Source organism: Gavialis gangeticus, unplaced genomic scaffold (assembly GCF_001723915.1).
Source record: "Gavialis gangeticus isolate Ggan-Ray unplaced genomic scaffold, GavGan_comp1, whole genome shotgun sequence".
Classification (NCBI taxonomy): Eukaryota; Metazoa; Chordata; order Crocodylia; family Gavialidae; genus Gavialis; species Gavialis gangeticus.
Genome location: NW_017728973.1, coordinates 4,822,600 through 4,835,470, shown reverse-complemented (window position 1 = coordinate 4,835,470; position 12,871 = coordinate 4,822,600). Strand labels below are relative to the sequence as shown.

At 49.1% G+C, this 12,871-nt stretch overlaps 1 protein-coding gene across 1 annotated transcript; it reads left to right on the top strand.

Annotated features, from left to right (window-relative positions):
* Position 1: 1 nt before the first annotated feature.
* On the top strand, positions 2 to 12,871 carry PSMD3 (proteasome 26S subunit, non-ATPase 3; the record flags this gene model as incomplete). The annotated part of the gene is made up of 12 exons (XM_019505166.1): positions 2 to 50; positions 802 to 992; positions 1,402 to 1,539; positions 2,090 to 2,226; positions 2,415 to 2,605; positions 4,718 to 4,821; positions 5,064 to 5,178; positions 5,574 to 5,693; positions 5,951 to 6,054; positions 6,624 to 6,779; positions 11,865 to 11,915; positions 12,270 to 12,871. Coding segments are annotated over 12 exons (1,434 nt in total), but the record flags the coding sequence as incomplete, so codon positions are not given.

Here is a 12,871-nt window from a genome sequence, read left to right as displayed (position 1 = left end):
CGGCGGCGAGAAGCAGCCGCAGCGGGAGCTCGACGCCGTCACGCTGGAGGGTGAGGGGCGGGGGAGGCTTTCGCGCATGCGCGGGGGGACCCCGAGGACCCCCCCCCCTCCAGGGGGTTCGGGGGGGGCAGGCACTGCGCAAGCGCCGTGGAAGCCCCCCACACACACCCGGGGGGGCAGCTCGGCGGCACTCGGAGACCACGCATGCGCTGTGGGCGTCCCGGGGACCCCGCCCCAGCCCCCTGGGGGGGGTCTGTTTCCAGTGAAAGTTGTGGCACGTGGCAGAGGGGGGAGGGAGCGGAGAGCAGAGCCGCACATCAGGGCCAGGAGCAGAAAGCACAGCAGCAGGAAGGGCCAAACAGCAAGTTGGATAGGGAAAACAGGGCCTCAGAGCAGGCAGGGAGTAGAGCAAAAGCCAGGGCAGGCAGCCTCACCACAGATGGGGTGGGGAGCAGAAAGCAGAGCCACAGCCAGGACAGGAAGCACAGAGCAGAGCCACAGACCGGGCAAGAGGCAGTGACAGCTGGGGCAGAGCCCCAGGTAGGACTGAACACAGGGGAGGAAGCAGACAGTAGAGCAGCAGGATGGGCAAGGCTAGGAGCTGGGAGTGGCATTTGGGAAGACTGGGATTTAGCTTGTGGCACGCTTGCCAGAAATGGGCACACCTATCTGTGTCCAGGATGAGGAGCAGGTGCATCACCAGTTTGATTCCCTGGGATTGCTGTGCCCCTCAGAGGGCTACCTTTGTGAGAGAGCCTGCCTGAGTCTAACACCTGCCTGGTTTTCCCTGGGCTGTTGCAGATATCAAAGAGCACGTGAAGCAGCTTGAGAAGGCTGTATCTGGAAAGGAGCCTCGCTATGTTCTCCGTGCCCTGCGGGCCCTGCCCTCCACCTCCCGCAGACTCAACTCCAATGTGCTCCACAAAGCCATTAATGGCTTCTTCACCTCCAACAGCACTGTACGGGACTTCCTGCTGGCCTTCCTGGAGGAGGTTAGTTGGAGAAGGGCATGGGAAAGGAGACTACGGAAGATGCTGATGGGGAGGGAAAGGTCAGGGAGCCCAGGGGCTTGAGTTTATTCAAATATGCAACTGGTTTGTTCAGGAGCATATGGGAGGGGGTGTAAGTCCAGTTCCAGCGGAAGCTGCATTTGTATATCAAAATCTCACATGGGCACCTGTGCTGGCATTGCCACCAGGCCTATGGAAAACCATTTGGACTGTGGAAACCAGTTGGACTTTTTCCCCCAGCAGTGATTGAGCTGAGGCACACAGGGAAAGGATGGGAAAGTTTCTAGGGCATCAGTGGTGGATATGGTATATCTACATTGAAGTTCCTGTGTGAATAAATGAAGAGCTGCATGGCTGTGCATCCACCATGTTTTGCTCTCTCTCCCTGCAGCCTATGGACACAGAAGCAGAGTTGCAGTTCCGTCCCCGGACGGGAAAGGCAGCATCAGCCCCTCTCCTGCCAGAAGTGGAGACCTATCTTCAGCTGCTCTTGGTCATCTACCTGATGAACAGTAAACGATACCCAGAGGTAAAGCCCCGGGCCTGTTCTGCACGCTGCATCAGCCAGTGCATGCTGCATCTTTCCCAGTACCGAAACCTACACAATGACTTTTTTGGAGCCAGTGTGGCTGTAGGGTCAGACAGAAACAGATTGGCGAGCTTGGGCACTGTCCATCGCCTTTAAGGCTGCTGCTGAGCTCTACCAAAAATATTAAAGCTAGCCTTGAAGCATATATATTGATGGTAGTAGAACATCAGAACTGAGCAGCCTTGTGCTGTACCCCATAAGGAGAATAAGTCGAAGGCAGAGGAATTGCCGCTAGCTCCATTTAGTCACCCCGTGTTTTATTGCTGTTCCAGGATGGCTTTCCTGTGATTAATTTAGCTGCATCTCAAAAGGATCTGGTGGGAGGCACCCTTGGAAGCTTTGGTACGTTCCAAAAGTGTCCCTCTGGGTTTTAGGTTAGTGGGAGTCCCTATAGCCAATATGGTTCTGACAGATTCCTCTCTTAGGTCCCCTTATGAGCTGTCTCCCTGAGCGCTCTCACTTACTCTGACCTCTCTCCTTCTCTTCCCAGGCCCAGAAAGTGTCTGATGACCTGATGCAGAAGATCAGCTCCCAAAACCGCCGTGCTCTTGATCTGGTGGTGGCCAAATGTTACTACTACCACTCCCGCATCTATGAGTTCCTGAATAAACTCGATGTGGTCAGGAGGTATGGCTTGCTGCTGTCATGTCTGGGGGGTTTGGTAACGGTCCTATGTATCACATTCTCCTTGAGTCTTCTTCTGCTGAAATGAAAGAGGTGTTTTGCACGTGAAGCCATCATAGCCTTGACTGGAACTCTTGCAGCACTCTTACTCCTTCTGACACATTTTCTTTTCTCCCCACCCTGTCTTGAAGTTTTATGCATGCCCGTCTGAGGACAGCGACCCTCCGCCATGATGCTGATGGCCAAGCTACCCTCCTGAACCTGCTGCTGAGAAACTACCTTCACTATAATCTCTATGACCAGGCAGAAAAGCTTGTCTCCAAATCTGTATTTCCTGAGCAGGCCAATAACAATGAGTGGGCCCGGTACCTCTACTACACAGGTAAGACAGCAGGCATCTGCACGCTACTTCAAGCAGCAACAGCTTGAGCTAGCAATCAGCAGGGATCCTGGTTGTCTCTGTTTAAAAACTGCAAATTTTCGGATTTAAAAACACGCAAAGAAAAAGAAAAACACACATATATTCTCTGATTTAAAAACCCCCAAATCCATGTTTTTCCGTGTTTTCTTGATATAAAGCAATTTGGAAACCTACCAGTGTCTCAATTGCTATACTGAAATAAATTCTAAATACCTATGAATTTTGGCATTTGATTTTGGGTTTTTTTGTCATAGAAAATCAGAGCTCCCCCTTCACTCACCAAGACATGGATCCAACTGTGCCTGTCCCTCTCCACTGCTTTGTGGTGCTGAGCTGCCCTGACATGCCGGTGCCCCTCACTCCCTATGCACAGCCCACTGGGCCCAGCCAGAGGGGGCCCCCAGCTGCCAGGGCTATTGGACCAGGGACCCAGATCCACAGCCCCCTGCCTCACCCAGCAGTGCCTGATCCTGGGCTGCTGCCCAAAAGAGGAAGCACCAGCTGCTGCAGAGCAGAGCCTGGCTTCCCCTCACCCACTGGTGGCACAATCAAAGCAGAGCCCACGGGGAAGGGGTGCAGGCTGCCCTCTTCGGGTGCAGCAGTGCGGGCTCTCCACTGCTGCATGCAGTCCCAGGGAGGGGCATAGGGGGCATGTGCCCCCCAGATTTGTGCACGGGGTGCTGCAAGCTCGGGCTCTCTATCCTGCTGTCCTCCCCCTGAAGCCTCCACGGCCCAGCAGGCGAAACCCTGTGCAGCAGGTTAGAGTGGGGCCAGGTGCTGCACAAGCCCTGCGGTGCCACAGCAAAGTGCCCTCCATGCCATGATCCCCGCTGCTGGCGGGCATGCAGGGGATGCCTTGACATGGTAGTGCGGGGATTGTGGCAGCAGCCCTGAGCTTCCCCACCACACTCTGCCCTGCCATGCAGAGTCCTGCCCTCTGGGCTGCAGAGGCCCTGAGGGGAGGGTAGCAAGATGTGGGCTGCCTGTTGTGGGCTTGGAGCTCCCCACCTGTTCCACGCACAAATCTGGAGGGCATATGCCCTCCCCTGCACCCCCTGGGAGTGCACACAGCAGCAGGGAGCCAGCTTCCACGCCCCTCGGATGAGCCACTTGCGGCTGTGCCGCTCCCGGCCTGGGCCCTGCAGCTGCACATTCTTGCCCTGGGCCTCAAGCCCCACTCACTACCCAAGCTGGACAGCACAGCAGCCCTAGCCCCAGCCCTACGCAACTCCCTGCCTCACTGTGGGATCGTCAATTTCCCCCAACCCCTTCCCACTCTGCCAGACTTACCTGGGGGAGCTGTTCTCCAGGCTGTGTGGTGGCCATGTGCATGTGTGCATGCTCAGATGCATGTGGCCCCCCTGCCTGATCACCCTCCTTCCGCTCCCTGCAGCCCCTTGCAGGATGGAACTCTGCCAGCCTGCAAGAGGAAACTCACTGTTTCCCGCAGTTTTCTCCTTTAAAGGAGAAAATCCAAGTTTTTATCCTTTAAAATGCAAAAATCCATGTTTTTTCACTTTTTTCTATGGTGAACAGAAAACCCAGATCCCTGACAATTGGTGAAGGATATCTTCAAGGCAACTACTGAATAGTAGAAGTGGAAGGGATCTTGGGAGATCATCAAGTCCAGCCCCTTGCTCAAGGCAAAATTGTTACCGGCTAAAACATCCCAGCCAAGTGTCTGTTTTATTTGCTAGTTACTTACAACCTGTCAGTTATAGGTTGCCAGTGCAAAAATCCATGGCATGCCAAAAAGTGAAAGTGGCGAGGCAAGTAAAACATGGAACCCTGATGCCACTGAGCTAATTAGGTATTGTTTTTCATATTACCTTCAATTAACAAACTCCATTCTAAAATTAAATGAGGTTACAACAGAACTTCCACACCAAAGCACTGTGGGACTGGGGGATTGTGCCACAAAAAGTGTCCAGCTTGCCACAAAGTATAATAAGCCTTGGTAGTGCTAGGTGGGGTCCATGTTCCAGGGCTTGGTTTAGGATGACTCAATTAACCCAACTCCTGGTCTTCAAAACCATTTCCATCCCTTACTGAGTTCTTTTCCTTTCCTTCCAGGTCGCATCAAAGCCATTCAGCTGGAGTACTCAGAAGCACGGAGAACCATGACAAACGCCCTGCGGAAGGCACCACAGCACACAGCTGTTGGCTTCAAACAGACAGTGAGTGGGTGCCTAATCATTGTGGGTGCTATAGGTGGGTTTGAGGCAAAGTATTGGACTGCTCCACATTGCTTCTGCTGATGTAGCATACAGAACTTGGGTAGGATCTAGGTGTCTCAGCAGCTTGCTGGCTTCATCGCTTTTCCTGTTGTAATGGGGAATTTGCTTCCTTAGGAGACTTCAGTCCATAGCTTAGTTTTCTGTGCGATTCATGGTCTTTTGTGCACATCTTTCTTCTGAAGGTCCACAAGCTGCTTATCGTGGTGGAATTACTGCTGGGGGAGATTCCAGATAGACTTCAATTTAGACAGCCTTCCCTGAAGAGGTCACTCATGCCCTATTTTCTTCTGACACAGGGTAAGGATGTGGGGATGTAATGCCTTGGCTGGTCTCCAGACCTTTGTGTTGGTCTCCAGAGACCACCCCAATGGTATTTATCAGAATCATGTTCTGATCTCCTTTGGATTTTAACATGTTTGATTAACAAATGGCACTATCTTCTGTTTTATGCCTACCATTGATGGATCTAATGTCAAATGCCAAAATTCCATTCATGGTAACTTTTAAACATTGTTCCTTACTGTTGTGAAGGAGTTTGAATGCTCATTGCATGGTACTGCTGGGTTTCTCTCCAGTTCTCAACAAGAAGAAGATCACAGGCCATGGAGTCATAACTCCTGGCTTGTATTCCTGCTCTTTGTGACTTCAACAGATGTGTTCTCTGCTTAGTGGTCTTGTGCATGTTCCCACAGCTGTTAGGACAGGAAACCTGGCCAAGTTCAACCAGGTCCTGGATCAGTTTGCGGACAAGTTCCAGGCAGATGGGACCTACACCCTGATCATCCGGCTGAGGCACAATGTGATTAAGACAGGTAAGAGGCCATTATTGTCAGCTCCCTGGGGCTCTTGACATCCCATCTTGTCTCTCACTGCACCTGTCCTGGCTGTCACTCGCATCTCAGTAGACGTTGTTTAAGTAGCAGTAGGCGAGCTAAAGGGGTAGCTTGCCTACTCCAGTGGGAGTCAGGGTGCCTTTGAGCGTTCTTATGCTCAGAAGTTCTTTTCCAAGGGTAGGGAGCCTGTCCACTGAGGACTGCTCCAGCTTTTGTTCTTTCTCTCTCTCATCCAGGTGTTCGCATGATCAGTTTATCCTATTCTCGCATCTCCTTGGCTGACATAGCTCAGAAGCTGCAGCTGGACAGCCCAGAGGATGCAGAGTTCATTGTTGCCAAGGTGGGTCATTGGATTGAAGCCCGAGGTGAGATATATAGGAAATCTATCCTCTGCCCCTTCTGCTTATGAGACAAGGACACCAGAGCTAACTATCCAGTTCTTAGCAGAATGAACTGGCATCTTTCCAGCTATACTAAGCCAGTCTCTGCTCCACCCTCTTGCTCTTGGAGTTTGGGCTGTTTGCTGCCATCCCAGCCTCTGCAGCCTTTACACCAGGATGTTCTGACACTGAAAGTATTATCGATGTCTTCATGCTCTATCTATGTTATCCCTGAGCAGTCACTTGCAAGGGATATTGCCTTGAGAATAAACTGATGTCTCTCACCATAAGTGGTAAAGAAATAACAAGACTTGGGCAACCAGATCCACTGCCCTATGGCAGCTAGTAAAAGTTCAGAATGCCCAGTCCCATCCAGAGCTGACATCTACAAGATCTCTCTTTCCCTCCAGACTTTGTACTTTACTGCTAGCATTATAGGCTCCTAGGTATTGGGCAGTTATTTCCTGCATGGAGCTGCAGGCCCACTTTTGCAATCAAGCTGTGTGATCATACTGCCTCTTGGTTCTAGGCCATCCGGGATGGTGTGATCGAAGCCAGCATTAACCACGAAAAGGGCTATGTCCAGTCCAAAGAGATGATTGACATCTACTCTACCCGGGAGCCCCAGCTAGCTTTCCATCAGAGGATTTCCTTCTGCCTCGACATCCACAATATGTCTGTCAAGGTAAGTGGCATGGGCACTGTTCATCACGTCACTTTTGTGAGTCTCAGCTAGCAGTCCTGAGACTGGATGTCTCTGTGGGACTAGAAAATTCTTCCTGATATCCAATCTGAACTTCCTTTGCTGTGATTTAAGACCACTACTTCTTGTCCTGTTCCTTTTGTACACAAAATTAGTCCATCCCCATCCTCTCTCACCACCCTTTGGATATCTGAAGACTGTTATCAGTCCCACTCAGTTTTCTTGTCTCCAGGCTAAATAATTGAAGTTCTTCAAACATTTCCTTGTAAGTCATGTATCTTAGACTACTAAGAATTTCCCCCATTCTCCTTCTCCAGTTTGTCTGCATGTTTCTTGAGGCCTGGTGTCCAAACAGGACACTACTGCAGGCGAGGCCTCACCAGCACTAGATTGAAGAATCATTTCCTGTGACTTGCATTTGGCATTCCTGTTAATACAGCCCTTCCCCGCCCCCACTACCCCCAACCCCAACAATAGCCTGTAGTTGAGTCCTTTTCAGCTTTCAATACACCATAATCCTCAGGTCCTTTTCAGCAATATTGTAGCTTTGTCCAGGCATTCCCTAATTTGTATTTGTGCATTTGCTTGTTCTGTTCTATGTGCAGGATTTTGCACTTGTCCTTACTAAATTCTATCCAATTAATTCTAAACCATTCTCTAATTTACCAATGTCATTTTAAATCCCAGTCTTTTCCTCAAATGTACTTGTTAACCTGCCCAGCTTGGTGTCTTCCACAAATTTAGTGTACACCTGTTTCCATCTTTTGAAGCAGTAATGAAGACATTAAACAGTACTGAACCCAGGACAGACACTTTGGGAACTATCTGACATCTCCTCCCATTTAGATGCTAAGCCATTGATGACTGCTCTTTGAGCACAGTGATTCTGACTGTTATGTATTCACCTTACTGTATTTTCATCTAGACCGGTGGTTCTTTAACTTTTTTAGACTTGAGGCCTCCTCCGTAATGTTTGTGAATTGAGCAACACCCCATTTCAATAACTATTTATTACAGTGCTTACTTCCAGGCAGAATGGGTGGGGGAAACTGCTAGGCAGGGACTGAACCTGAATCTCCACTTATCTGCTTATCTCCTCACACCCTGTCGCACCCTTTAAAGGATCTTGCAGCACTCTTGGGTGCCCTGGCCCCCTGGTTGTACTAATGAAAATGTTTTGAGGTACTGTAAAAGCCTTGCTAATAATCAAGGTACATCACATTGCTTCCCCCACCCTCCCTCCCGTCTATAGAGCCTGTTACCTTGTCACAGAAGGAAAACAGATTGGTCAAGCAAGATTTGCTATTGATGAATAAATGTTGACCGATCTTGTCCACCTTGTTCTCTTCTACATGCTTAGAAATAGACTTTCTGGGCATTGAAGTTAGGCTGACTTATCTAATTCTGTGGATCCTCCTTGTTTCCTTTTTTTAAAGACAGATGCCATATTTACCCTTTTCTAATCATCTGGAACCTTGCCTGACTTCCATGGATCCTCAAAGATAACACACAATGGCTCTGCAGTTACCTCAGCCAAGTCCTTGAGTACTCTTGGATGAATCTCATCTAGCTTATCTGAGTGATCTCTAACTTTTTTCCCTACGCTAGGTTGGTTATCTCTTTCTTTATCCTTGTTGCTGACTGGACTCATCTGTTTTGTGAAGCCTGAAGTGGGAGGGGAAGGGGAGTAATTAAACACTTCTGGCATCTCCACATTCTCTGTTCTTAGCTGCTTCACCCCATTCAGTGAGAGGTCCATGTTTTCCTTAGTCTTCCTTTTACTTCTAACATACCTGTAGAATGCTTTTCTGGTGCCTTTGATATCTCTTACCAATAGTATTTCAGTTTGTGCCTTGGCAGTCTTGTGTTATGTTCATCCCTGACAATATTCTAATCATGTCAACTATCCCCTTAAGTCTGCTTTCCCAATTAGAATGTAATGTTTTGTCAGTAGAAGAACTTCCAGTGCTTCCCACTTATTCTTTATGCTTCTCTCATTAATACATAAACATCTTGGATGATGAATTGGTTGCCTGGCTAATTCTCTTGTTAAGATTCCTTTCCATGTTGCTACCTCTTCTCTGGCTTTTATCTAGGTTACCTGTCTCTCTTTACTTGCATGTGGACTTTTTGCCTCCATCCCTTTTTGAACTTAGTTTTAGAAATCTTCTCACTAGGTTAGTGAGCCTGTATACAAAGGTATTCTTCCCTCCCCACCCCACTTCTTGGAACACTCTCCCATAGTCAAAGAAGCCAAAGCCTTGCAGTGTGATGAACTAATTGGTGCCATAAAATCGTAGACAGTTAAGGTTGGAAGGGGACCTCAAGAGGTCATCTAGTCCAACCTCCTGCTCAAAGCAGGACCATCATCCCCAATTAGATCGTTCCAGCCTGAGCTTTGTCAAGCCAGGCCTTAACCTCCCAAGGATGCAGATTCCACAGCCTCTTTAAGTAACTTGTTCCAGTGCTTCGCTACCCTCCTAGTAAGAGTTTTTCCTAATATCCAACCTAAACCTCCCTTGCTGCAACTTGAGACCATTGCACCTTGTTTTGTCATCTGCCACCACTGAGAACAGTCTAACTCCATCCATTTTGAAGTACCTGAAGGGTGGATCCACAGCTGCTATCAGATCCCCCCTCAGTTGTCTTTTCATCAAGTGAAATAAACCAAGTTTCCTCAGCCTCTCCTCAAGTCATGTGCCCCAGCCCCTGAACCATTTTCATTGCTCTCTGCTGGACTCTATCCAATTTGTCCATATCCTTTCTATAATGAGGGGCCCAAAACTGGACACAGTACTCCAGATGTGGCCTCACCAGTGCGGAATAGACTTCTCTCAGTCTGCTGGCAACTCGTCTGCTAATGCAGCCCAGTATACTGTTAGCCTTGTTGGCAACAGCGGCACACTGCTTACTCATATCCAGCTTATCCTCAGGTCCTTTTCTGCAGAGCTGCTGCTTAGCCAGTTGGTCCCAAGCCTGTGCTGGTGCATGGGATTATTCCGTCGTAAGTGCAGGACTTTGCACTTGTCCTTGTTGAACCTCATGAGATTTCTTTTGGCCCAGTCTTCCAGTTTGTCTAGATCACCCTGTATCCTAGCTCTAACCCTCCAATGTATCTACTACACTCCTCAGTTTGGTGTAATCTGCAAACTTGCTGAGGGTGTAATCCATCCCATCTTCCAGATCATTAATTAAGATACTGAGCAAAACTGGCCCCAGGACCAGCCCCTAGGGCACTCCACTTGATACTGACTGCCAGCTGAACATTAAGTCATTGATCACTACCCACTGAGCCCAATCCAACTACTTTTCTATCCACTTTACAGTTTCATTTAGTCAATCCATACTTCCTCAGCTTGCTTGCAAGAAAGCTGTGGGAGACTGTATCAGATACCTTGCTAAAGTCAAGGTATATTATGTCCACTGCTTTCCCTGCATCCATGGTACAGGTACTAGGACCTCCTCATCTAGAATGCTGTATATGTCTCTGGTCACTGAGGTTTGAGAGAAACCAATTGCAAGTGGAGCAGGAGCAAAGAAGGAAGGGAGAACCTATCATAAGAAGAGACCAGAAGAATTTAGCTTGTTCCCGTGGCAAAGTACAGGCAGGGCAAGATGTGATTTTTCTTCCCTTCCTCCTCCCTGGTGTTTATTCTGCTAGTGTATTTATACGCATACAGTAAAGAATAACACTGTCATGAGAACAAGTGGGGTGAACTGACTGGCAATGAACTGAGTCTGGGACTTAAATCATCAGAGAATAATGGACCAAAACAGCCTCCCAGTGGGAATAGTAAAGTTGTTCTGTTTACAGGCCATTGAGGCCCATTGGGGCAGTGGAGGCAGGGCTTCACTGCTTGTTTTTTTTTTTTTAAACTCCAGCACAAGCAGGAGGTGATGTGGTCCACTCCAGCCACCTTTATGCCTAGGTAGCTCCTGTTACCCATTAGATAGGAGGCTGGATGGGTCTTAGCTGCACTAGAAATGGAAACAGTGAGTGGAAGCTCACTGCCATCAATTGGGATCAAAGTTGGGTCTTTTTAATTCATAGCCAACTGCCCTACTGACTGAGCTATGCAGCTCCCCACACAGTGGGATTAGAGGGGGGCAAAAAAAAAAACACCTGGTGTTAAAGTGTAGCTTGACCTATTTAAGAAGGGGATCCTATGATGTTGCTGTCTGAGCACAGGAGATTGGGCTCGAAGGCCTGGGAGGCCCTTTCTAATTCTGCAGCAGTGAATCAGCCTTGATTGTTGAGAAGCACCTACTGTTAGGTGCCCAGCCCCTCTGGGAGAATGCGATGGCTTCTCTCTTGTTCTCCCACTTCTTTGGTGCCACCTTCCTCCCTAACCAGTGGCCTGCAGAGGGCTTTATCTGCCCCTCAGGATTGTCCTGTTTAAATATACCCCTTCATTACTCAGCCTACTACTGTACTGCACTTGGATTGTTAGGACAGGGGTTGAGGACCCAAGACACCTTGGTTCCATTCCCAACACTGGGCAAAGAGTGGATGAGAGTAGAAGGTAGGGGGTAGATTTGGAGAGCAAGGATTGTGTCCACAATGCTTCTGAAGTGCTGTGAAGGCCTCACCTGAAATTTCCTGAGATCAGCAAATCTTGTAGCCCTCGAATTCCAGATGCTGTAAGCATTTGGGTCACACTGGATACTGTGCTAAGAACTGCCCAGCAAAGTGCCCAGCTACAAAAATGTTCCCCCCCCCTTTTTTTTTTTTTAATATGTCCAGAGCTTCACTGGCCTGAGAGAGAGCCTGGAGGCAGCTCTCCAGCTGGCATGTTAATGGGTTATATGGCTACCCATAACCTACCTGCCTGGGTTACAACCTTCCCTATTGGTCTGCAGCTGAAGGAGCATGGGTCATGCCCCCTGGCTGCTGTACCTGCTTGGAAACATCTGCTGCCTTTTGTAGTCAAAGCCCACAAAAGTCTCTGGCCCAAATGGAAGAAGCTGCAGGCTTTGTGCATCTTCGCTGTGTCCCTTGCCCAGCTGAAGCAGATCTGGTTCAGTAACCTTGTCCTGTTCACTGACCCATCTCCTTTGTGTTTCCAGGCCATGAGGTTCCCACCTAAATCTTACAACAAGGACTTGGAGTCTGCAGAGGTGAGAGCTCATTGCGTTTCTTGGCTTCTGGCTCTGAGCAATGCTGGTCCCACTAGTTTATGGATGCTTAAAGCTCCTCTTTTAGCCACTCTCCTGGAAGTGCCACTTGACTGCAGACCAGAGCCATGCCTCCCTAGGGCTAGGTCAGCAGAGCAAAGCCTCCAACCTTGCCTGTGTGCACCCTGGGTATGGCCCATTTGGCCTTCCATTCCCTGTGGGGGGGAGAGGGAGGGCTTATTCCAAACCCATTCATGGGTGGCCCACCAGTCACCTTTGGGCAGTGATATGCGAGCATTTGATAGTCTCTCTCTGAGCCCCTGATTGCAGCCAACAAGTCCTGCTTCTGTTTTCTAGGAGCGCCGGGAGCGCGAGCAGCAGGATCTAGAATTTGCAAAGGAAATGGCAGAGGATGATGACGATGGTTTCCCATGATGCTCTGAGTGGCAGTGCTTTTTTTTATTTGTCCATAGGGAACGTCCTGTCTGATAGAAACCATCCTAGGGTGGCTCCAATCCAGAATCTGCCTTTCTTTTATAAATACCTGCATGTATGTATTGGGGGGTGGGAGGGGACATGCCCAGGTTCTGCAGCACCCTCTGGCTACTGCAGAGGGAACTGCTCCCTTACCACTGTCACCCACGAGATTCGCAATGAAGGGGGTCCTCCTTATTCCCAGTAAAAACAAACTTATTTTAAGGTTGCTTGTGGTTGGTGTCATTACTGCACTTGCTGCAGAAGGCACACGAGGGGTTAATGAATTCCACATAGCAAACTTGGTCACCAAACCTTGGCTGCCTCTGGATGTGTGTCCATGGGACCTGCCACCAGGTGGGTGGTGGTTCTAACAGCACAGGGCCCATGGCAGCGCCACAGCTCGGAATAACAATGGGATAAGACTTTGTTAAGCTTCAATTATGACTTTTAAAATAAAAGTTGGAAAAAAAAAATTCCTAGCA